At 41.9% G+C, this 23,594-nt stretch overlaps 1 protein-coding gene across 5 annotated transcripts in view; it reads right to left on the bottom strand.

Moving 5' to 3' along the window:
• The window catches only part of ANO1 (anoctamin 1), an 83,297-nt gene that overhangs the window by 41,022 nt on the left and 18,681 nt on the right, over positions 1–23,594 (bottom strand). For all 5 annotated transcript variants that reach the window (XM_064452893.1, XM_064452889.1, XM_064452890.1 and 2 more), the window contains exons 2-4: positions 6,868–7,046; positions 2,920–3,246; positions 540–638 (exon numbers count right to left, since the gene is read on the bottom strand). In XM_064452893.1, coding sequence (XP_064308963.1) covers positions 540–638; positions 2,920–3,246; positions 6,868–6,975 — 534 coding nt within the window. In that variant the 5' untranslated portion in view covers positions 6,976–7,046. The remainder of the gene's footprint in view (positions 1–539; positions 639–2,919; positions 3,247–6,867; positions 7,047–23,594) is intronic.

Raw genomic sequence — 23,594 nt, 5'->3', positions numbered from 1 at the left:
ATCTATCACAGATGATTTAGAATTGATGAAAATATACTGTCGTGTCTTTAATGATATTTCAAATATTCTGAAAGGTAATTTATTTTGTGGTAGTGTACTCCCAACTCCTGCTAATATGACTAACGATGTATTTAAAGAGTCACTAAACCCAGCGAGACTTCTGCACACAAATTGTTGCTCTTATGTTCGGTTTTAGCAGCCTAGCGTTTCGGGTGAGAAAAAACCTCCAAAACGCACACAAAAATTTCACCACCAATTGCAACCGTTTCTGTTGAAACACGCTGAGGGGATGAGGCATGGTACGAAGTCACTCGCATTGCGACCACATAGCGGTAGGAATTCTTGATTTCCATTCCTCCTTCCAGTTCTTCTTTCTGCTGTCCCAAGCAAGCAACTTTGTGACTCTCGTTTTCCGTGCAGATTAGTTAACTATTTTAAAAATGCTTGTGGGAAGGAAAGTCTACATTTGTAAGGTGCTCAGAGGTGAGCATATCTTTAAACTATGCCTTCCAGAGGAAAAAAAGAAAACGGGGACTCACCTTTTTCGTGGGCATCTTGAGCTTAAGAAATTCTGCCTCTCGACACAATACATTCCACGGTGCGTGTATTTTTACAAATCCAACCCCATGGATTTTAGTCTTAAATAAAAGCAAGAGAAAAGGTTACTGATGAGAGGAAATGAAGTCTTTTTCCACTTGTGTTTCATACATAGTTAAGGAACAGCCTATTACCACCGACATGCTAAATCTCGTTTGAGACAGCTGGTTTCTAACAACAGGACAATCACTGAACACCTCTCTGTGCTGAGCTGCTATAAAATGTGACTCAAAAATGCTATTGTCTTCCAGAACAATTACCACAAGGTTAAACAGATAAAAATTGTTTGGGAAATAAAAACTAATGGCTATGGACACAAATACAGACTAAGCCAGTTAAATTTGAAGCACAGGCATCCAGCCAAATGGTATGATTTCGTGAGTGCATTGCAATTAATGGAGCTGAGAAAGTCCCTGCTGCCTCCTAAGAGCTGCTCAGCATCTCAAAGGACCAGAACTGCGGTAAGAAAGAAGCAGCCTCAGGTACAGATGTGAATATCTACAATGTGTAGTGTTTTAATGGAATTAGGAAAACTGCTAGGAAGAATTCAACAGAAGAAAAGAAACAAAAATAAGAGAGATAAATGTTAATAATATTAGCAGTGTGCTTGCATCCCCCTAGTTCTCTGAGCTCTGTTCTAGATGGCTGGCCGTGGGGGTTTGCTGCTGGCACTCCCACATACACCTGTATTTACTCCCACGGCAGCAATCATTTCAAAGCCTTTGGACAAACGATACCAAGCTAGCAGGGACTCAGCAAACAGAAGAGAAAGAAACTTCAATGAACCTTTCTAATCTTGCTGCTGTGTCAGTTCAGGCAGTTATTATAACAACTAGCTTTCACGCAGCTATATTCCGCGCTGGCTTTCTAGAAATCGGTTACTCAGAAGACATAAATAACTGCCAGCCTTCCCATAAGGCATGGCTTCCAAACACCCTTTGGATTTACTTTACTGAAGAGAGTTTAAGTGACTTATTAAACATCAACTGTTTAAGAAACCTTTGCTCTTCTTGCAATTGGTAAAGCCTCCAACGCAACTTCGTGGCATGCTTTTCAAGCCCAAGTGTAGGTTTTTCCCCCTACGCTGATGTGCTGGATATGGGAGCTGATGTAAATCCCTGCGGCTTGCTTTCATCTCTGTACATTCCTGATCTGGTTTGGTATCTTGTACTGAAAGGACAGGGTTCTCTCTCTTTTATGGTGTCCTGGCTTGAACCCTGCGCCCTTCTGCATCATTTGAAATCATATTACATGTCACAGGGGGTCCTCCCATCTTGCAAATACTTGCAAATACACAGATACTTAAATCCAAGTATCTGTGACTTGGCACAGGCAAGCTTCCAGTTCACCACAACAACTTGCAGGTTTGATGGAAAGCAAATCTTATTTTCACCTGGGGGACAGAGAAGTGAAAGGGTCTTTTTTTGCATTATACCATGCAAAATATGTATTTTATTTTTTTGTAACGCCTGTAATTTGTGACTAGTAGGTGGCAGGTTTTTTTTTTTTAATACGCTGATCACAGGTCTAAGTGTTTACTCTCAACTTTTAGATCCTGTAAATAAAACCAGCATAAATGTTTACCCTCTGTCACAGGAGTTTCAGGCATATTGGTTGGATCAGTTAATTGTAATAGCTTTCTTTGAAATTAATACGGCTGTGCCTGTTTCTACTAATCACACACTGGCAGTACTTCACACACATCATTTTTTAAATAGTCTGATGGTCTTTTAATAGAATATACTGTTTTCAGGGTACAGGTGAAAGGCGTTACAAGCTGTACTGTTCATATCTAAGAATGGAAAGAGCAAACTGTAATACAGACCCACGTGCTCGAGCTAGAGCATGTACCAGAACCTCCTGAACGAATTTAATTCTCTTGAAGTCTATGCTGAGGTATAAAAATGTCACTGTCTGTATCAGGTATTTTTCATCAGAACTGGAATTACCAGTGGATCCAAGCCACAGCATACTATAAACCCACCAAACTGGGACTAGCGTTCAGAGCAATTTAAGCCTCACTTCTAGATAAGGCAACACATTAACAAGCTGTGTTGCAATAGTGGATGCGCCACAAGTCTTGGCCAAGAAAAGTAAGAAGCTTCACCTCATTGGGGGTACGAACAACACTGCAGCCCGTTCCTGTGAAGCAAATTAAATTGGTGGGCAAGGACGGCACTGCCAGAACTGAAATCAAATTCTGGAAGAGCTGAGCTTGTGTAACCTTGATCAGAGCCAGGTTCACAGGAAGGGCTCAGCATCTCCCAGGATTTGACCACCAGTTATCCTCTTTATCTTTAAGCATTTGAAATGGCTCCTTACATCCTCATCGCGTTCCAGTTCCAGACCAGCCTCCACAAGGTTCCCTTCGTATTCCTCCCTGCGAAATCTTTTGTCGTCTTCATGGTAATCCACGTGAGGTTCACTTTCCCCCATTTCCAGCTGCACTCCCTTCCCGGGAAGTGGCTGGTCTTGCTTGGTGCTTCGGGCACTTGAATCATTGTGATGAACTCTCCTGGCGAGTGTCTTCCCTGCTGAGGACTTCTTGTAATGATAAACTAGGATGTAGTCTACTTTTCTCTTGCCATCTCTGAAGTAGAGTCCATATTTGCAGTCAGCATCTGGATTTTTGGATAGGGAATTTAATAACTGGAAGCAGGGAATGGGGGTATGGAGAGGAGAGAGGAGAAAGACCATGAGTACACACACTAACACAGACACCAGACAGACCATATCCTTGTACCAAGGGCTCCTTCTTGCCTGGAGCACACAATGACCCATCTCCAAAGAGCAGACATACCGGAGGAGTCCCCGCATGCTACTTACTCAAAACAATTTTGCAAGTTAACACCTGCAATTTTACTGATAGACAGCTGGGATTTTATTGGCCAGAAATAAATAGATGAAATGACTGGGATTTAATCTAATTACCAGCAGACTAGTTCGTAAGTCAGCTACTTGGTGGATTTGGTTTTCTCCTTTGGGGGTTAATCGCCACTAAGATCATCTGTCCTTTTCCACCCAAGACATCTGCGTTTCAATTCTGACAAACAGATTAATATCATGTGCAAACACTTCTCACTTCTCTTATCTATCATTGCAAGTTCGTATCATCTGAGAAAGAGATCATCTTAGATACAGACTGAAGGGAGCCAGCTGGTCAGGAAGCGTGGCCAAAAATGCAGAGAGACTGTCGCCAGGGAAGCGGGTTCACTGCTTACTGAGTTCGTCACTTTTTTTCCCCCCCACTTATAAAACCTGTGTTGCTTTGCAATCTGATGGTGGCAAAGGCTTTATTCTCATTTTGAATTAACACTGTGTTAAGGGTTGCAAGATGCAAGTCTTAAAACACAATTCCATTTCCAAGCATTTATTTGAAAACTGCATGGGGCAACTGTGGAAGCATACAAAAGCACTAACAATTATTCATTTCTACTTTCAGTAGTACTTCTCCTGCATAAATCACAAGTCTGCCCTTGGAAATGCACAGACCATTTAAAAAAAAATGAAAATTCACGAGTAACTTGCATTTGTTTTTACAGAAAATACTCATCACAGGAAAGGCTTTTCAGGGACCGGGTACATTTTCTGGCTTTTAATTTTACAGAAGAACATTAAGCCTCCCTGTAGGGAAAAGGACTTGAGCTCCAAATGATAGCAACTGGCTATCAGTTGCAAATCATATCGGTCAAACCCCATTTGGGACGTGTACACCTTCTGCTTGCTTCATACATAAAACCGTGAATGTAAGTTATTTGCAAACAGCTGTTCCTAAGACAGTCCAATTTTTAAACCCCAGATGAAAAGAGCAACCTCTGACCTTACAGTACAGTATGTTAGAGCCAATACACCCAAAACTTCAGTCAATATTACACAGATTTGCGTATGTCTCTGAACATCGTTTTGGGGAGGGCAGGACCCAGCTATTGTAACTATAAACCAATGCCTTTAAGGGACAGTCTGTCCTTCCTTTTTTGCCTCGGGGAGATTTTTACTCAGACAACAAATTCAAGCAGCAAACCCCATCTTCCTGGGCTCGCAGGGAGGAGGAGGTGCACTGAAGAAGTAATTAGCCAAGCGCGATCAGATGAGCGCATAGCAGTAACACACAGCAAGGAGGACTGGCAGCCAGCACGAAGCCCGAGATGCCAGGGAGTACATGGAGCAGCCGTCTGCCGAGGTGGGGATGCCTGAACATTCACTGCTTTCCCAAGCCTGACTTGACCACATCTGCCCAGGGCCAGCTTGGCTGCAGGTCCCCATCTCCCCAGTCCCTTGCAGCTTTGCTCCATACCTGCCTTTGCTATCTGTTTCTCTCTCCTTTTCTTTCAGGGTCCCACCTTTCTTTTCCATTTAACCTAAACCCTTTGCTCCAAATATATAAATATATCATAAAATAAAACAGCATTTGCTGCTACCGTGGAACTCACTCTTTGTCCCATTTCCTCCTTCCCCTGTTCTGCATCTGATTTAGCCACAGCAATAACACATTGTTTAGGGCACAGGCTGCTCATGTTTGTGCCCTATCTAGAGATCCCTATTTAGTTCTTAAGCATAACTATAATATAGAAGACCATTAATAACTATTACTTTCCGATTGCTTCGTGATTAACGACATGCACCTGTGAACTCAGAACAGTTCTTTAGAGCAAGCTGAGTCTGCCTGTGGCAGGCAACTCAGTTACGCAAATTTCTATAGAAACAAAATATTAAGAATAACTAACTGGATTTTCAGGATAAAATGCCTCTTCCAAGTAAATAGTTGTTGTAAACAAGCTAGAGGTACACTGCGATTTCTTTTAAGCTAACTAATTGTATTTAATTTTTAAAGATGTGATGATCCTATTAATTAATTAAACATCAATTTCTGAAAAACTAGGCTGAACCGACGGATGTTCAGGTAAGTGCAGGGAGATAAAAGGAGATAAAAGAGGCAGAAGGCTCAGAGCCCAGCCGCTTCCTACCCTCGTTGGACTGACTTTATGAGGGACAGCAATTGGTTGGTCTGACCTGGAGACTAATAAATAAAGGAAACAGGCAGGACTGAAGATGGCTCTCAAAGGTGACCACAGTGAGTGCTTGGGGAGCTCAGGGAGATCAGTACGTCCTGGCCACAGCTCCTCTTCTCCTGGAGCATGCCTTGGGAGGAGAAAAGCAGCACTGAAAATCCCTAGTTTCTCTGTTTCTTTGAGGCACTGCCACCGGGAAGGGATGGGTCACACTGCAGAAATTGAATGAGAGCTTCTTCCCATTTCTTTGACCTTTCCTGTTGAAAAGCTGACTCACTGATAATTTAGGAGAAGGTGCTGCACTGTGGATACTAAAGCCTCAATAAGTTTATTAATATATGGGAATAGCTATATCCCACTGCGAAAGGGATGCAGCCAAAAGGCTCCAAGAAGGCTGTTGGTCCTATTTTAAAGAAAGAAATAGATTCTTTTAAGGATGTGGTATTAATGCTGAAAGGAGCTCATAGGCCACATCCTTTCTCGCAGCGCTGCTATGCTGAAATAGAGAGCAAGCTGTGTTGACTTAGACCATGTAAGGCTTGTGTCCCTTCAGTTGCAAATGAGACACAGAAAAGACATTTCAGTTTTACCACAGCAGGAGGGATGTTTACCCTGTGCCAGAATTATTCGTCCATGCTCCATCCTAATTAAGCACAAGCACAATGAATCAAGGATTGCTTTTCCTGGTCCATCTTTCCCCAGCGAGATCTGTTACGTAGCCTGCTCCACCTCGACTCCTTCACCTGAATAAACTCCTTTTCATGTGTTTATGACATAACCAACTCCTAATCCTGTTGGGTATTCATATTACTAACTTCCGTTAAAATCGGTGTTAAAGAATTTAACCAAGGCACAATTAATGACACTGGAAATCTAACCTCTATTGTGTGCTACAGAATATTAGTTTAACGTTACCTGTGTTAACAACAGCTTTTGCATGAAATTTTATACATTTTTTCCTGTTCTGCTCCATATGGGCGATGAGATTTGAGGGCTGCCACAGCCTTATTGCCAGATTGATTACTCTGAGAATAACCAACCCCTTTTTATGCTACAGATCAAAGAAGGATCCCTTGCTTCCCTTCTTCACATCAAAGAACAGACATCACTAAATCAGCATTTACTGTGGCTTGTCTCAGCACCCCTGAGAAAGGGAGGGAGAGGATTTCAGAGCATCCTGGGAATGGAAAGAATGAGAAATAAGCTAATGGGTAAAGCACAGTACGCCAGTTATGACACATCTGGCAAGTCCTTTACTCACTGTACTCTCATGCTGGTCATATCCTATATCCTCAATAGCTCGGATGTTGATAATATGGATCCCCTTCTCCTCAGCAGGTAGACAGGAGTATTTCTTGTTCACCCTCATTCCTGTCTCTTTTGGAGCCTCGTTGAGATCTTCTGGCAGAAAATCCACCCCATGAAATTCACTGTCTGCGTCTGAAAAGAAAAGGAACAATTTCAAGACACTTTAATCCCAACACTTGCTCCTCCCAGAGCCACCCAAGCTGAAACACATCCTGTTCCTGCCGCCTTCTGCCAATGAGCCCTTGTGCAGGGCTCCCACCCTCCTCTGTGCCTCCCTTCTCAGCTTTCCCACAGCCCTCTTCAGTCCTACCTAGGTCTCCTCCTCCTCCAGAGGAGTGCTCAGTTAACTTCTTTTCTGCACTGCTCTCTCAGGATGTATTTACTGTATGGTCTCAAAGAACGATCATATTTCTTGGCAAGAGAGGAAAAGGGAAAAAAAAATAGTCTGAGAATTAGCTAGTGACTGTAGATGGCATGGTGTTTTCCCCCTTTTTCAGCAGGCATTTTCTCCTTCAGCAAGCACTTGCTCACACTGCAAAACTAAATAGTGGGCTTCCCCTCAAGTACCTATGTACTGCACCTGAATTACTGAACCATTCTTATTTAAGTAGTCTGGAAAATCTGAGGCTCTCGCCTTCTCAACCTGCCAGATCTGCTTCCAGTTATTAAGTATATATATAGATGGGCTAAAGGATTTAATGTAAAAATTTCACTACGAACTGAGCAACCAGATAATTGATAAAATGCAAACTAGTGTTTGCATATGTGCATTTATGCAAGCAATAGAAGGCAAAGTTTTCCAAAGTCTGATTAATTTTGACATTGAAGTAAAATACTGCAGCATTATGGCCTTTTTTTTTAAACCACACAGGAGCAGGATTTGCTTTTCTAAAGAGTCACGATAAAGCAAGAATTTTAGAATTTAGCCTTGAATGGATACTAACTCTCCCAAAAAACCCCAAAACAACAACAAAAACACGCAGAGGAGCACGCTCTAATAGCAACTATATTACAACAGTCTGTTGCTGCAACTAGTTCAACACACTGTCTCTTGGTCAGATAGCAGCAGAAATTGTACAGAATTAGTCCATTGGGAAAAATACTTCCCTCCTGCCTAGAGCTGCCACTAAGCCTATGATGAGGTGAGGACAGATATCACATTTTAATTAGCTATGTTTTAACCTCAGAGCATGTTACTCCTCTTCACCAAACTACCCGTCTGCATTTGGTTGAACTTCAGGGAGGATGTGGAAGGAAGAGACAGGGAAAATCTCATTCCCCAACAAGTTTGCAGATGACATGAAACTGAGGAGCTGCAGGGTAAGGCTGTCACTTCAAGGGATCTCAACAGGCTGGAAAAATGGCCTTAGAACAGCCTCATGAAACTCAAAGGCAAAATTAAGTCCTGCACTTGGACAGGCTAGTCTCAAGGACAAGCACAAACTGGGCATGGACTGGACAGGAAGTAGCTCTGCAGAAACAGACCTGAGGGTCCCAGGGGACAGGTTCAAAGGGAGTGATCATCTTGAGTGGCGAAGGATAGCTGCATACTGGACTCCCTTAGTAAGAAAGCAAAGACAGCAGGTCTAGGGAAGAGATTTTCTCCTTTATTTGACACTTGCCAGGCCACTGCTAGAGTGCTGTGTCCAGTTTTGGCTCCCCAGCACAAGGAGGACATTGACAAACTTGAGCAAGTCTAGTGGAGGACCATCAAGATGGTCAAGGGGCTTGAGCGCACAAGGAGAGGCTGAGAGACCTGTGCTTATGCAGCCCAAAGGAGAGGAGGCAAATGATGGGGTCCCATTCCTGCCTTCAGCAACCTACTGACAAGGTACAGACACAGCAGAGCCAGACTCTTCTCATAGATGCACAGCAAAAGGATGGGAGGCTACAGACACAAGTTGCAACAAAGGAAATTATGGCCAGATGTTAAAAAAAAAAAATAAATCTCAATTCTTTAACAACAAGGGTCATCATATGATGGGGAAAGGGCCCTGTGAAGCTACAAATCTCCATTCATCCCTGGAGATGGTCAGAGCTCGACTGCACATGGCCCCAAGCAACCTGACCCAGCTTCAGTGCTGGGAGGGCACTGCATGTACATGCGATCCAGGTTCTTTCTGGCGACATGGAGGAGTTAGCATGGACAAAAACCTGCAACAGCAGAGCAGGAAGGTGTGGCCAAGGCCCTGGCACATTTCTCGAGCTTATCAGAGTAAAATCAACATCATTAGTATGAAAGTAATGCTTCTCTGGAATTAGTAGTCATGCTTCGCTGGAACTCACAAACACAATGAGTTTGTGGATCTTCATTTCAGTTCCTATATTGGGGAAAATCGCTGCCCCAAATGGCCCTCGACAAGCTGCCCACTTTCCTAGGAACTGCCATGCTCATTAACACCATCACCTCTGCACAAAATCTGGGCAGCAATTATCCTCACGTATCTCATGCGCACAGCACGTAACGCCCACATCTCTCCAGATCTGTGCTGCTGCTCTTGGCTTTTCTTTAAAATTCTCAAATAGTTATCTCAGAAAAGATGCCACACTTGTGGCGTGGGGCAGCCTCCTCAAACTCAGTAAATCACTTGAATAACAATTTGTAATAGTCAAGGAAGTTTTTATGGGGTGGTATAAAGAGGCAGCCAAGAAGTCAGCTGTCTCATGGGAGCGACTAGCATGTTTTAACAATTCCCTACACATGGTTGGTCTCTTTTTCCCAGCACACGCATGCATATGCACACACACTCCCTGAACACACAGGAACTGATACAAATGCCATCAGCTGCAGAATCCTATGCGCTCAAGCTTTTAGCCTATAGCTGTAAAAATCCTCAAAGAATAATACAACAACTTTTGGAACTTCATAAGCATAACAACTTGCATTTTTATTTGGAAGAATGCCTGAAACAACTTTCTAGAAACAATAGCTTATGTGCTGCAAAAGTCCTCACTCCTTTTTCCTCCTTTCATGCATGTATTAAAAAACCCTAGCTACTTCAGCAGATTACAGAGCATATTAGAAGAGAAGCACCTTTTACTGACTATGAATCTCTGTATTTTGTGTATCTCATAATGAACCTGTGAACTGAAAAGTCCTAGTTCGGAAGTTACAGTTAGGATGGAATATGTTTAGAGCAGAAAATTGCAAGCTTCACTGAGTCCAAACGAGCTCCCTGTGCTCTGGAGCTGCACTTCTGAGCAGCGTTTGTGAAGCCCACAGTACAGAGCAAGGAGACCTGCTCGAATGATTCAGTACTATTGTGCAAGCCCAAACAATCACCCGCCCCCAAGCATGTATTTACATTTCTGTTTACACATCAGTAGCCTGGCATTATCGGAAAGAACAAATGCTTAAGGTAGGCAATGAATCATACAATTTTGGTTTAGTATGACTGCTGGAAAAGATGTGAAATGTGAGAACTTTATTGATACAATCTTAATTACAAGAAGTTTGATTTCTGTACTTAAAGATGATGTCAGGATTTAATACTAAGTAAAGCCATCCAAACCACTTTGGTAATTGCAAACGCACAGGGATTATGACTAGTTCACTTACGCTGATTTGGCAGAAGCCAAAGCATTCTGTTGCAGAACACAAAATATCTTTTTATATGGAATATAGTATTTTAAAGACTTAAAGATGTGAATCTCTATGTTGTGTTAATCATATTAAACAAGGACAATAATTTAATCTCAAAATAAATTCATGTGCAGAATTATTTATGGCAAGATAGTGGATGTCATTTGAAGAGCACAAAGCACATTAATGCCCTAATTCAGCTAGAGTCACATCTTAATCTCTTTGTTGGGAGCTGAAGGAGAGTATTGTGAAAACTGCTAGCTTTGCTGCCTTCTAACTTTGACTAACCCACTCTCTTCTATTTACTAACCAGAAAACACTGCAATAAAGCCTTGAAGAAGCGCTCCACATATTTCAACATAGCCATATAAGCAATCAGCCCTTTCTCCTCCATATCAACAGCTGACGTTGTTCAGGAACCCACAGATTTTGAGACAGCAGAAGTTCTTAATGCTCCTGGAACATAGACTCAAACCGTCCTGATCCTTCTTTTACACTTTATTATGTATTGCTTTGTCATTTCCCAGTGTTTGCTATGAATCGCAGAACACCCCACCAAGTGTACAATATCTAGTTGTACACTTTAAAGTATTCCTTGCCTGTCTCAAAACATCCACGTTCTGTAAGAGTGCAGAACTCTCAAAAGCATTTGATACCAATTTCAATCCCATCTGTGAGCCAGGTTTGAGAAAGTATTTGGTGAATGTCAGACGTGTGTAGAACTTCTACCTTTCTTAGCACAGGTGCTGCCAGGTAGGTCCTGTATTTGCTGTTAATAACCCTGTATTCTTCGTAGCTGGTATAAAAGAACAGGCTTTTAGGCAGCACTTGTGTTTAGGAACAGCTCCTGAACAGTATGTGACCATACAGGTATCTTAACAACTGCCCCTTTTTTGTTAGGAGTGAGGTAACACGGGAGAGCGAGAAAAAGACGACATAGAAACAGATGTTTGCAGCAGCTCTCAAGCCACCTTTGTGCTCTGTGGGAGTTTTCCCAGAGATCGTGGGATGCTGCGGATTGCACTGAGTCACCAGCTGCAATTCAGAGCACGGAGATGCTACAATGACCTTGCAAACTGCAATGAAGTTAGAGATACCTTTGCCATTCTGAAATGATTTCTCTGTGAGAGGCATCACGTACAATGAGCTCTGTGCCATTTCCAGTACAAAATAAGCAAGCACTATATTCATCTTAAGTAGATAAACTTACAGAAATCAGATAGGTGAGAGCATGAGGACAGGACCTGGTGAATTAAAAGATCAGAAGAGACAAGTGCAGTGTAAGGAGGGACTGTGCACGTCTTGTGTCTCTGCACCAGTTACTTCTCACCCTGAATCTCCAGTGAGTCTCTCACTCTGAACAATATGGGAAATGAGAGTAAGTTCATAAAAACCCCCCTTAAGCTTGCAGACATCTGTGCCTTTGTTCAAACTGTAGTTGCAGCTATAAAAGTCCTCAAACTCTTCTTGCAAAAATTAACACTGATTAATTAACGATAAATTTTTCACCACAGAAATTTGGCACACTGTCCTGTAACCTCTACTCGTTTAGAAAATGCTTCTTCATTGGACTTCGGTGACCAGGTGAACCAGAACTGAAAATCTGCTCTCAAAATGGGTGTATTTTCTCCATTACTAGCCTCAGACTCTATCAACTAACTTATTAATATTATAGTCATAAACACATATAACACTGAACTTTCAGGCAAAAATTAATTTTTTCATTAAAAGAAATGGAAAATTGCATTCACACAGTGCAGTTTTTACAGAAGCATTCTGTACTAGTTCTAAAATGAGCATCATCAAGTCAGCATGAGTATCATATAAACAAACGAACAACTGTTTCACTGCTCAACCTGAATCTAATAACTTCACTGAAGCTGGCTTCTCTTATCTCCCCTTGTTTTCTTTTTTAGGGAGTATGTTTAAGAAGGTGGCTAGAACAGAAGAGTCATAAAGACATCTGTGTTAGCTGTCCCAGTTGTTCTGAACAACGAAGAGGCAGGAGAGTTACAACACATTCTTATCTTTTTGCCTTATAAAAGTTGTGATAGAATTCAGCATGAAACACTAAGAATCACGCAGAATAAGTTCCCTGAGTGAATCATTTTAGAGAAGCCATAAAGCCAGTTCTTCACAAAAGCTTCTGAAATACTAGCATATGGGGCTTAGATTCCTTAAACTGAAGATACTTGTCTCATACAAATTAACAAGTAAGTGTGTTGCACACAGGTCCCAGAACAGGCAGTGACCCTGCTGCAACAGGAAGGAAGCATATTAAAGAAGTCATGAGCACACACGCACATATATGTTAAAAAAACCCAACACGCACACATATATAAATATAGGTTGTATGTTTTGTTTATACAATGCTCTTTCTGCAGAAGAAATCCTAGTGTCTGCAATATGTCGGATAGTTTTTGGATTTGGGGCTTTTTTTAAAAAAAACTTTGATAGATACTGAGAGAAAACGCCTTAGTGTGGTTTTGCTTACTATATATTGCCCCCTAGCAGCAGAATCTTCCTTCAGCACATTCTTACCCATTTCTTTACTTCCTGTATCTTCCAAATTCAAAGCTACAGGTTAATCCTTGGGCTAAGAAAAAAAATAAATAAATTTTTAAAATCATTCTCACAAGCAACTCACCTATCACTTCCTCTTCTTTTTTGTTTTGGGTCCCCCACCCCTGTCCCAATATATTAAAGGGTTGTTAGATTTGGAGCCCGAAATCCCTGCTTCATCCTCGGGAAAAATAAGGCAAGGCAAATGTCAAGGAAGCCTCAGTATGCCACCCCACCAGCGCGTCTCATTCCTGACCTATGGGTCATTCCTCCTGGCCCGCGAAGCTCTGCCACGGGAATGCCAGCGAGGATACCCGCCGCTGGCAAAGAGGGGAGTTCTTTTTTGGGACGCTGACACCTGTTTACGAGGGACTGGCCTGAAACCAAGAGCCCGGTCAGGAACTGCAGTGCTCTCCAAGGAGCACTCGTACATGTCCTGAACTTTTGTTCTGTTCAAAGTCCAGAAGTTAAGCACTGATTAGATCCACATCTGTGATCATTCGATTTAAATTTTCCCTCGCCTCTCCAGCTGCGAACAGCCAGATGTTGCCTCTAGGAGCACTACTTGTGTAGATGTAGGAGCTTGCACTGATACCATTGACTGGCCTGGCAGGGAAAGGGCTGCTGTAAAAGGCAACCGACCTACCCCCAGGCGAGATCAATGCTTTCAGGGATGTTGGCACCTTCTGTCCACCCCCCTGCAGGGAGGTGACTCTTTGCCCCCTTGATCTCCTGTAGCACCATGCAAAGGAGGACACCCTGGAACTCACCCATCTCCTTTAATTTTGCATTTATTTTAAAACTTGGCCGTAGCCTAGGTCTGTACAGAGCATTACCTTAATGAAGCAAATAGGAGGTTACGATCCAATCCATTAAAAAAAAAGAAAAAGATCGAACGGTGAAATAAAACTTGGATTCCAAGGCCAGTTTCCTTTACAGAATTGAAATACTTTTAAAGCAGGACAATCTTCATATAGCTGACGCCATCAACTTTGTTAGCCCTTCGTATTACGCTGAATGGCAGAGCCCATTCAGAGACTTTCTGTCCAGTACTTGGGAGTCTGAAAACCAAATCCTGTCACATGGGTGGAGAAAATTCAGCTCCTGGCAGGATTATTTGAAACATCAGCTTGTATAGCTTTATTTCTCAGTACTGGCTTATTAACGGTGGGTCTCTAGAGTGGGGCTGCAGATTTCCTGGAAGGCTGTCTACAGCTTTAAAGTTATTGATCTATTATTATCAGCAACATGTTAAAAGAAGGTTAGAAGGACACCCAACTATGACATCATTCCTATTTCTGCCCTTCTATTTTTGTTTTTAAAGATTCATTTACCCTGTTTGCAGTATGTAGCCCTAGGTTTGAACACATCTAATCTGACACAACCTGTGAGAAAATGAAATCTAAAACCCAAAAGCAAATTACATAAAAACCCTAATGACAGTGAAATTAACATTTGGGTTGAAATGGCATTTGTAACAGCACATAAAGGTCCAGCAAACACAAATTCTACCATAACAAGACTCATACTGCCTGTTTATTTAGACCCTGGAAAACCCTGCATTTTATAAAAACACACAAAGATTCCCCCCACCCCTAAGACAAATTGCACACACACCCCCACCCAATAACTATTTAATGGTCTATTAAGTATGTCTGTTTTCAGACACATCTCTAAAATACTTAAATCAAGCACCCTTCTTCTATCAGACACTGGATTTCAGATCTGCTTCTGTTTCTATTCCACAAAAAGCAGCATTAAAGCCAGGCTTAAGTCCATTGCAGATTGTTCTTTGCCAACTGTAACTGGTTTTACCGATTATTTCTATGTTCCTGTAATTTGATAGTACGTCATAGCAAAATAGACAAAATAAGCAAAATTCTGCTCCTAGTTACTTTGCTACACACACAGAATAATTCTTGCAATTTTTTTTTGCATTTTATATCAGCTTTAATGAGAGCAGAAGCACTGGCATGATTCACTAGGATTCATCTAAAGGCTGTAATCCTTTTTCTTATGCAAGTTACTGCTGACTTCCAAACGCGTACTGATGACTCTCTGAATGCACTCTGCAATGCCATATCCTGAGTTACCATGTATTGTGGGAACAAGAGGATGGACTAGATATGGAAGATCCACTGAGTCTGTGCTCTAGGAATCCTGTTAGTTATGCTCTGAAGGGTTATAATGCTAATGATTTTTGCTTGTATGTTCCAAGGGAAGGCAGTTGTTACCAATGCGAGCAGTAAGATGCAAGGAAAGAAATACTCAGAAAGAGATTATGGGGAGAATATTGGTATGCACTGGGGCAATGGATACCTAAACTTTCACAGCAGCTTTTGAAGATATCTAAATACATTTAAAATATTAAATATATTTTCCTTTACCAGGCTATTACAAATAGCTCCTTATACCAATCACACAAAAATGAAGACCCAAAGATTATCAGTTTTACTGTTAAAATATCAGCTGCTGGCTGCAATCTGGGGCTGAGGTTGTAGCATATACTTACGGGCAAAGCTGCTCTTCATCCAAGAGGTTTCCCTTTTAAAGTCCTAATCTTGAAACTCATTTAAACTTGCATGCATCAAAGACACAAGGGCATTCAGACTGCATAGACTTAGGCAGATGTCTTGGAAGGTTTTGCTAACCTTATAAAGATGTTTTTGACTACAGTCACCACGTTCAGTAACTGCAGCTCTTCTACGTTGGCACTGAAAGAGCCAGTCACTCTGGGTGGGGTCGGGTTTTGCAGAGCTCCAACTTCTGTATGTTCTTTGGGTGTGCCACAGCAGGTGGAGGTGATTTGATAGCGAGGTGGTGGTAGGTGGTATTCACCCAAGGTCCCTGGGCAGCCTCTAGCTCTGTGCTATTTGAGGAAATAAAATCAAAATCCTGCACCAGCAAAAGCTTAGTTCTAGCAAGTTTTCTTCATACCTTTGCAGTTTTAACTTGGATGCGGAACAGCATTGCTGTGTGACAATAAACTGCTAAGTTCCACTGGCAATTGAAACAGTATCTCTCTCTCCCTGAGCAGATGGATGCAAATCAAAGTGTAAAACCTCTATTAACTCTTGTCTAGCCATGGGACGCCATTCCCTGCATTCCCCAGTCATAATGAACTAAGTTGACGCATACCAGATGCAGAAGACCTAAGAAGTGGCTATGCAACCCGCAGCCTCCCCTTGTTTGTAAGAGCGAGCTGAGATCTGACTGCTGCAAAGAGGCTGGTGCTCTGGGAAGGTGCTACGTGCCAGCCCAACCCAACCCAGCCAGCTAGCTTGCCTTGTGCCAGAGGGTGCAGAAACACATGCTATAGGAAAATAAGATACTCCTGCTTAGGATTCCTGGTGGTTCCATCTTGGGTGGCAAAATTCTTGGAGCAGAAAACTAGGCTGTCAGCAAAGCCAGCTTCCCTTCAGTGCCAGCAAGAGGAAGGACTGGGCCAGTGCCTTGGTAAAGCATTTTGAGACCCCCCAGATGAAAGGCACACTTGAAATGTTTGAGTAGAGATAGACATTCTTTGTAGTTTGGCCTTCGGCAGCGAAACTGATAACGACAGCAGCACCAAGCCCAGGCTCACCAAGTCTGTTCCTTAAAGAGCTTCTGACAGTCTTTACTAACAAGATGGTAACAGGGGACAGACTTAACTAAAAAGCCTGGATTATCCAAAGGCACGCTGGTCAATCCACATTTAGTACCGAAGACGAAAGAAGAGGAAATTGCCACGAAATTGCTGTCAACTGTAAAATGGAAAGAAGCAGAGTGGGGAGGGCTCTGTGGTTGCTGCAGGTGGTCAAAGGCAACTGGGCCGAAATCTCTGTCCAGATTTCCAGGTTTCATTCCTACCTTGCTCTTGTTTCTTCTGCAGCAGTACCTTTCCAAAAGGAGCTCAGAATCCATGCCAAAAGTATGGCCTTTAAAGAAGCAGATTTCTGCATCAAGGCAGTCGTTCCACAGCCAGCATGTAGGCACTTAACACTGCCACACACACCCAGAAAAACCCCAACCCAATGAGGTCATCTCACGACAACCTGAGACACACATATTTTGAAAGATCATTGTGTTCAACCTGTCTATGAACAAGGACATCTTGGCAAAATCAAAGAGATGTCCTCCAAAAAAAAGGATTTTTTTTCTAATCATTAAGATGATTGTGTATGACTCTAAGGCACTAATGACACCAGAAATAAAGGGCAACTATAGTCCAGTATTTTATGTCAAAAGGTGTGAGACCGATAGCGAAAGGGAGAGCCCTTTCTGTCTTATTCATTATTCTTTGAGAAATCATCCCCAGAAGGAGACTGACAACTACAAGCATCACCAGGTGGGCATTACTCCTCCTATGACACACTCTCAATACTCTCTTTCTAGTACTAGGCATAAATCCTGGTCCCTTGAGAAAACAATTCTGAGCACCATAAACATATGACCCACCAAAACAAAAACCAGAAATTATAGTTTCAAACAGTATGTCTCTTTAGTAGCCAAATATTCTGTTAATTCCCAAATTGTATGGTATTTGTGTCGAATGGTATTGGTCGCTCCTGGACCGTACAATGTAAGGCTCCACCAAAAGATGTTTTTAGCAGTTTTTTTAAAAAATTGTTTCTACAGCTCTGAGACTTTAGAAAAATACAACTATGAAGCAGACCAAAATGCATCACCCCCACGTGTTCGGTGATGGTCTGCCTGAAGATAATCTGGGTAAGAAAGGAAACAGCAACTCCTGCCAGGAGCAAGCATTTGACATCAATGCAGATAGAGAGAAAGAGAGAAAACGCTATTTGTTTTCATATTTCCTGAGAAAGACATTGAAGATGTTGTAACCTTGTTATTTATAGAGGGCCAAGGTTTCATCCTAGAATTTAGAAGAGGAATTTATTTTCCTCTAAAATGTGATTAAGTTTATAAGCTTAAGATAAGGTTTTATTATGTTTTTCTGTTTTGCTTCGCAGAATAATATTTCACTTGCTGTCTTCTTTTTTTTTGAAAAGAAAAATGTTCTGTTCATTTATCTGGTAAATGTTTATCAGTTCAGTAAAAAAAACCTAAACAATGGAATAAAATGGAATTAAACTTTAATATATTGCTTATCTTCAAGCATGGAAACACTTAGAAAAACAATACTCTGCAGGAAAAAAAATTCTTTTTTTTTACCAAAATATTTAGAAAAGTAATTTCTTTGGATACTGTCCCTTAGTATATCTGTTATTCCATAAACTTTTTCAAAATATATTGTAAACAGCTATTTCCAAACTTTATCGCTTTTTAATAACGCATACTCTATGTTGGTTGGTTAGTTCAACCAGTTTACAAAACACATGATGCATTTTTGCCAGCTAGGTTTCTAGTCTCATGAATAGTCTCTATGTATTTTTTTCTTTTTTCAGATATTTGAGCTCTTCAGAAATTACCTTGAAGTGATTGCTTTTAAACCTGCAATAAATTTATTACAGATTAAGAGAAGGAAAAGTTCTTCTCCCTGATCACAGTAATGATGTCAATACTGGTATTTAAAGGAATAGAGGGCAACTAGGTAAATATAAATGAAGGTGGTGTAACTCTGACTGTTTTCAAATTAATTGGAGATAGCTTGCCAGTAACGCCCTTGAACCATTTGCTTTACTAACCTTTTGGATGTCTGGAACCCATAGCTGTTGCTTTTTTTTATTATAACTGGCTATGTATTGGAGATATTCTGTGATGTGATGCGATCGAGCAACAGTGGTTACGGTGGAACAGGTGTCATAGTGCTGGACCAGCTATTGCACAATGCATTAATTTGAGAGACATAAGATATTTAAAATATTTGAACCTGTTGCAGTGGTTGAAAAAAAATTCCATGGGGTATAAGTTTTTATTTTCACACTGTCACTCTCCGGCCCAACTCAAGATCAAAGCACCCTTCCACCAGCTGCTTGGTAAAGACATAGAGAGGGGCAGGCACCTCAACGGCACCAGGGCATCGCCCGCAGCCAGCCCCCAAGCGAATGCACACACGTGGCCCTGTTCACCTCCTTCGCATGATAAAAACAAGAGAACCTTCCAAGTGATGTGAATTTGTTTCTTGCCAATACGGCAGCCATAGAGGAACAGTAGCGATGCTTGGGATAGAATGTGCGTGCCATCCTTTTCCCTGGCTCCGTAGCCTGTAAGAGACCATATACAGGCGGGAGCGTGGTGTGTGCAAATTTGGTGGGGGGCTTGGTTAGGGAAAGCTGTGTCAGACCTCCTCCCTGAGGAACAGCTTCCATCCAAGCACCTCCTCCAGCAGCGGCGAAGAGAGCAGGGTAGAGTATAGGCCGTTTGTCCACCACTAATACATTCACAAGGGATATTAGTGCCCCCAAAGAGTGGATAGCGAGTGCACCTCTACAAATAGCTACACATATTTAACATGAAGAAATATTTCATAATTGCCACACATTTAATGTTTCTGAATCTATTTATTTTCTTTACCTATTTAAAACACCAGCATGATTTTTGTTTATATGAAACCAAGACTTCTTTCCTGATAATTTTTGTCTCTAACTATACTCCTTCAAAAAGTACTTAATACTCAGATCAACAGTTTATATTCCTTATTCTATCCCTACCTGCAGTCTGGTCCTTGCCTGTGAAGCCCTCGTGACTGAAGGCAGGAAGGTGGTGAATGCCACCACAGCACAGCTCTGACGAAGCAGTCCAACAGGGTGCTTCGAGGAAACTTCCGAGAACACAGAAAGTCATCTTGAATAACATCCCGCAAGTGTACATCACAAAACTGTGTTTTGTGGAAGGCTGGATGCCCTAATGGTACTGAAACTTGGAGCAAGTATATAAACGTAGGTATGACTTGACTCAGCCCAAAGCTTTTGGCATGCCAGTTCTCACAAGGAGAAAATATCTACAGGCCAACGCTGTCACCCCTGAACGTGATGTTCCAGCAGAAAAAAAAACCTGCCTCATCGCACCTACTCCAGCCTGCGTACCAATTCATGCAGTGCCCTACCGGGATCTCCCTGGACAAGAAAATATCAAGTGCTTTCTCTGCTAATCTTTCCACTTGCTAATCAGGCTCTTAGAAGGGACTCAGCCTGTGACCTTTTAAACAAGATTTAAGAAGCCAAGCACCAAAGTCAGCCAATTGTAGAAAAAAATCTGTATCTGAAATGCTGTTTTTTATAGTAAAACAATTAGTTGCCGGTTTGACAGAAAGGGACATGTTTGCTGATATCGAGGCTTTTTAGCATTTGTATCCTGTTTGGCTTCTCTCCTTACGCCTATTTATTTGGGAAATTTACAGCGTGATTCCCAGAGGTTCAGATGGCGTATCGCTTACCCACTTCAATAAACAATCTGGAGTACTATTTAAATATGGAAACGCTTAGTAGCAGCGCAACCAAAGTGACTGGTTGTGCTGCTGCTATGCCTTAGGAAAAAAAAGACGTGGTAGAAAAGGGATGATCTTGTGCAGACAGCCATTTATCTTTCATTAATCCACCAGCATCACTGGGGCACATCACACAGCTGTAAGATTTACAAATTGCAAGACTCAGTTCAGCAGATAAAAACTTCCCCCCAGCAATGGCCTTTCGGAACTCTGCCCTTCTGAATGGAGCCTTGTTACTCCATCATCAGGAACCAAATCGGATACACTGGTTGCATCCTCGTGGGTCGCAGTCCTCAAGAGTGCATCGGCTGGCTTTTTAAGCTGGGATGCCAGGCTTCTGCAATCCTAAAACACATCGATATCCCCACCACCGGCACGAGGTCTGTCCTGTCCTTGAGCTGGATTCTCTTTCTTCTGGTTTGGGGAAGGAAATTATTGGTTTTACCATTTACTGACAGTTCTGCCTTCTCCTTACTTTGTAGGTACCAAAGACAAGGCTGTTTCTGCTCAAGCCCCAGTGACAATAAATTTCTCAAACTTTTCTTCTATAATGCTATGACTTGATGTGAAATATAGCCACATACAATGCGGTAAGCCGCAGCTGACCAAACATTTCTTCAGATTTCTAAATCCAATCTCTTGCCTAAACTCCTACACAAAACCCCTCTCGGAAACTGAACTTGCTATCCACAATGAGGACGTGTGATTCCCTCTGCTGAGAGAGGTGAGGGTGACTAGCTGGGAATCTTCTGAGTTTTTATACTACTGCCTCATGATCCTCACCTCCAAAAAACCAGCTGAGGTTTTTCTTGCTCAACCTCTAGAAAACCTCATCAGCTCCTCTCTCACATGTCAGTTAAGGGACAACCTTGTAAACCTCTTCTTCCTTGTAAACCCAGCAGAAATTGGTTTTACCATAGGTAACAAGTTCAAGTTGCTGGATTGCTCAAGCCCCCTCATGATGGTGTGAGAAACTGTTAATGCAACACTCCTCTGCCCCCACAGCCACCTGCATCTTGTTCTTGGGAGACCCCTTCTGTTGAGAACTTCTAGTCACTACCGGTAGCAGAGGTGCTCTCAAGAGCAGAATAGCAGAAAAGCGTCAACCCAACGTGCAGCTGACACCTTATGAGCAAACTGCACACCCACTGCCCGTTCACCCTGTGCCCAAAGGCAATGGGACTTCTCAATTTCAAGGAACACCCACAAAAATATCTTTCCTATGACTGTAATTCCTTTACAAGCCCATCAGGGCTCTCAGTGGTTTCTGCTCTAATGCAGGCTGTTCCCAATCTTCTCCAGACGTATCACATGGTTGCTCCGTCTAGCACTGCAGAATACTTCAGGATTCCTTCTTTATATGTCAGTTGATCACAGTACAACTATCCCTTTGTGATTCATAGCTCAGAAAAAGGCAAATGACAATATAGGGTACTTCCAGTAAAGGTGAAAGAGCAACAGCAGCGTTACTCCGGGATATTGCCTCCAGTACTCATCACCCCCTATATCAGAAACACAAAATTTAAACAGATGCAGAATGACTGAAGGGGCAGTAGCAGTGATGGAGGGAGAAGCTTGTCTTTCTAGAAGACAATAAAAGAACTAGAAAATTACCCCTTTGTTACCCTGTTTTCCCCCCAGTTGGGTGGTCAAGAAGCCAAAGGACAATGAAGAACAAAGTGCACGTTGTGACTACATTAACGTTTAAAACACTCAAAGACTATCATTAGAGATGAGGCTTCAGATCAGAGGCATGAGGTTTGTATCAGAGCAATGGAGGCAAAAATTTAAATAAATAAATAAAATCAAACTATTTTTATAATGGTACTTGAGAAATTTATGAATGGGATTCTGTGATGTGGTTGCCCGAAATAGCAAAGATTTGGACATGATGACCCAGGAGTTCCTGAAAGCAGCTGGCACGGAGGCCATGCATGCACAGGGGGTTTCCCACTATTTCCTTTCCCCTTCTCTAAGACGGACTTTTCCCGCCGAGTTACAAACAAATCTCAGCATTAACATAGGGCACCTCAGAATAGGACAAGGATAATGGATATTCCCCCACAAACAACAAGTGTACCTAGAAACCCAAATGGAAGTTGGCAAACCCTGTTGGCCAAATGCCTCTCTTCCACTATTTTCTTCTAAGACATATTTTCCTGGATTTCTTTTCATTTTTGTTGCTCTCCTCTCGGCTTTAGGCTGTACAATACACACTTATATTGCAAAAAGATGCTCAAAACTGGATAAAGTACTCCAGGTCAGGCTTTTCTAGCCCTGAGCAGAATTACTACATGATTTATTGCATATGCCAACATGTTCCCTACAACATAAGATATTGTGGATTTATGTTTAGTTTATGACTCCTAGACCCTTTTCTGAGGAACTGCTATTTAACCAGTTCATTATTCTTACCCAGGCCAAGTATTTTGCACTTGTCTGGTTCTCATCCCAAGCCATGGGAGCACATCCTTCTCCAGGAAGATAAGCAGAAGACTAGTTTAACAATGTCAGATTTAAGGCTGTTAGTACCAGAGCCAAAACTCCACAGTCCCATAACACAAAATGCTGAAGGGTGAATACACTCACTTTATTGGTTCAAGTTTCAAGACATTTTTGGTGGGGCAATTTGGCATCTGCAGGCTTTATTTTAGATCTATGACCAACTGTCCTGCCCCAGCCAACCTAAAGGTGGCACAGAGGAATAGAGCTACCGTTAACTCATTTGGTGCTTTGAGGAATTTGATAGAAATGCAAAGCATACGTGCCCATACTCAAAGGAAATCAAACCAGTACTTTTGAGTGACCTGGCAGAACACAGATACAATATCTAAAATTGTGGAAGCAGGGCAAAAATTTGTTTTTGACATAATAAAACTTCAGTTTATAGATACTGGATGAGATTTTCCCTGTAAACACAAGAGTACATCTGATGCAAAATCAGAAAGAGAACTTATGGTAACACATAGACTAATAATACTGAAAAACAATCAGCGCACCAGAACAGATAATAATGAGAAATGAACACTGAAGGAAACTTTGATGTACTTAGATAACTGTGGTACTTTAGAACTGGATTCAGTTCAAACATTTAAAACATCTCAGTCAGAGATCTACGTTTCAGATTGAGAATGTGTTGATGCACAACTAGATTTTAAAA

The sequence above is a fragment of the Phalacrocorax carbo genome, chromosome 5, assembly GCF_963921805.1.
Source record: "Phalacrocorax carbo chromosome 5, bPhaCar2.1, whole genome shotgun sequence".
Taxonomy (NCBI): domain Eukaryota; kingdom Metazoa; phylum Chordata; class Aves; order Suliformes; family Phalacrocoracidae; genus Phalacrocorax; species Phalacrocorax carbo.
Note: the sequence above shows the minus strand (reverse complement) of the source record. Positions and strands in the feature narration are given on the sequence as shown.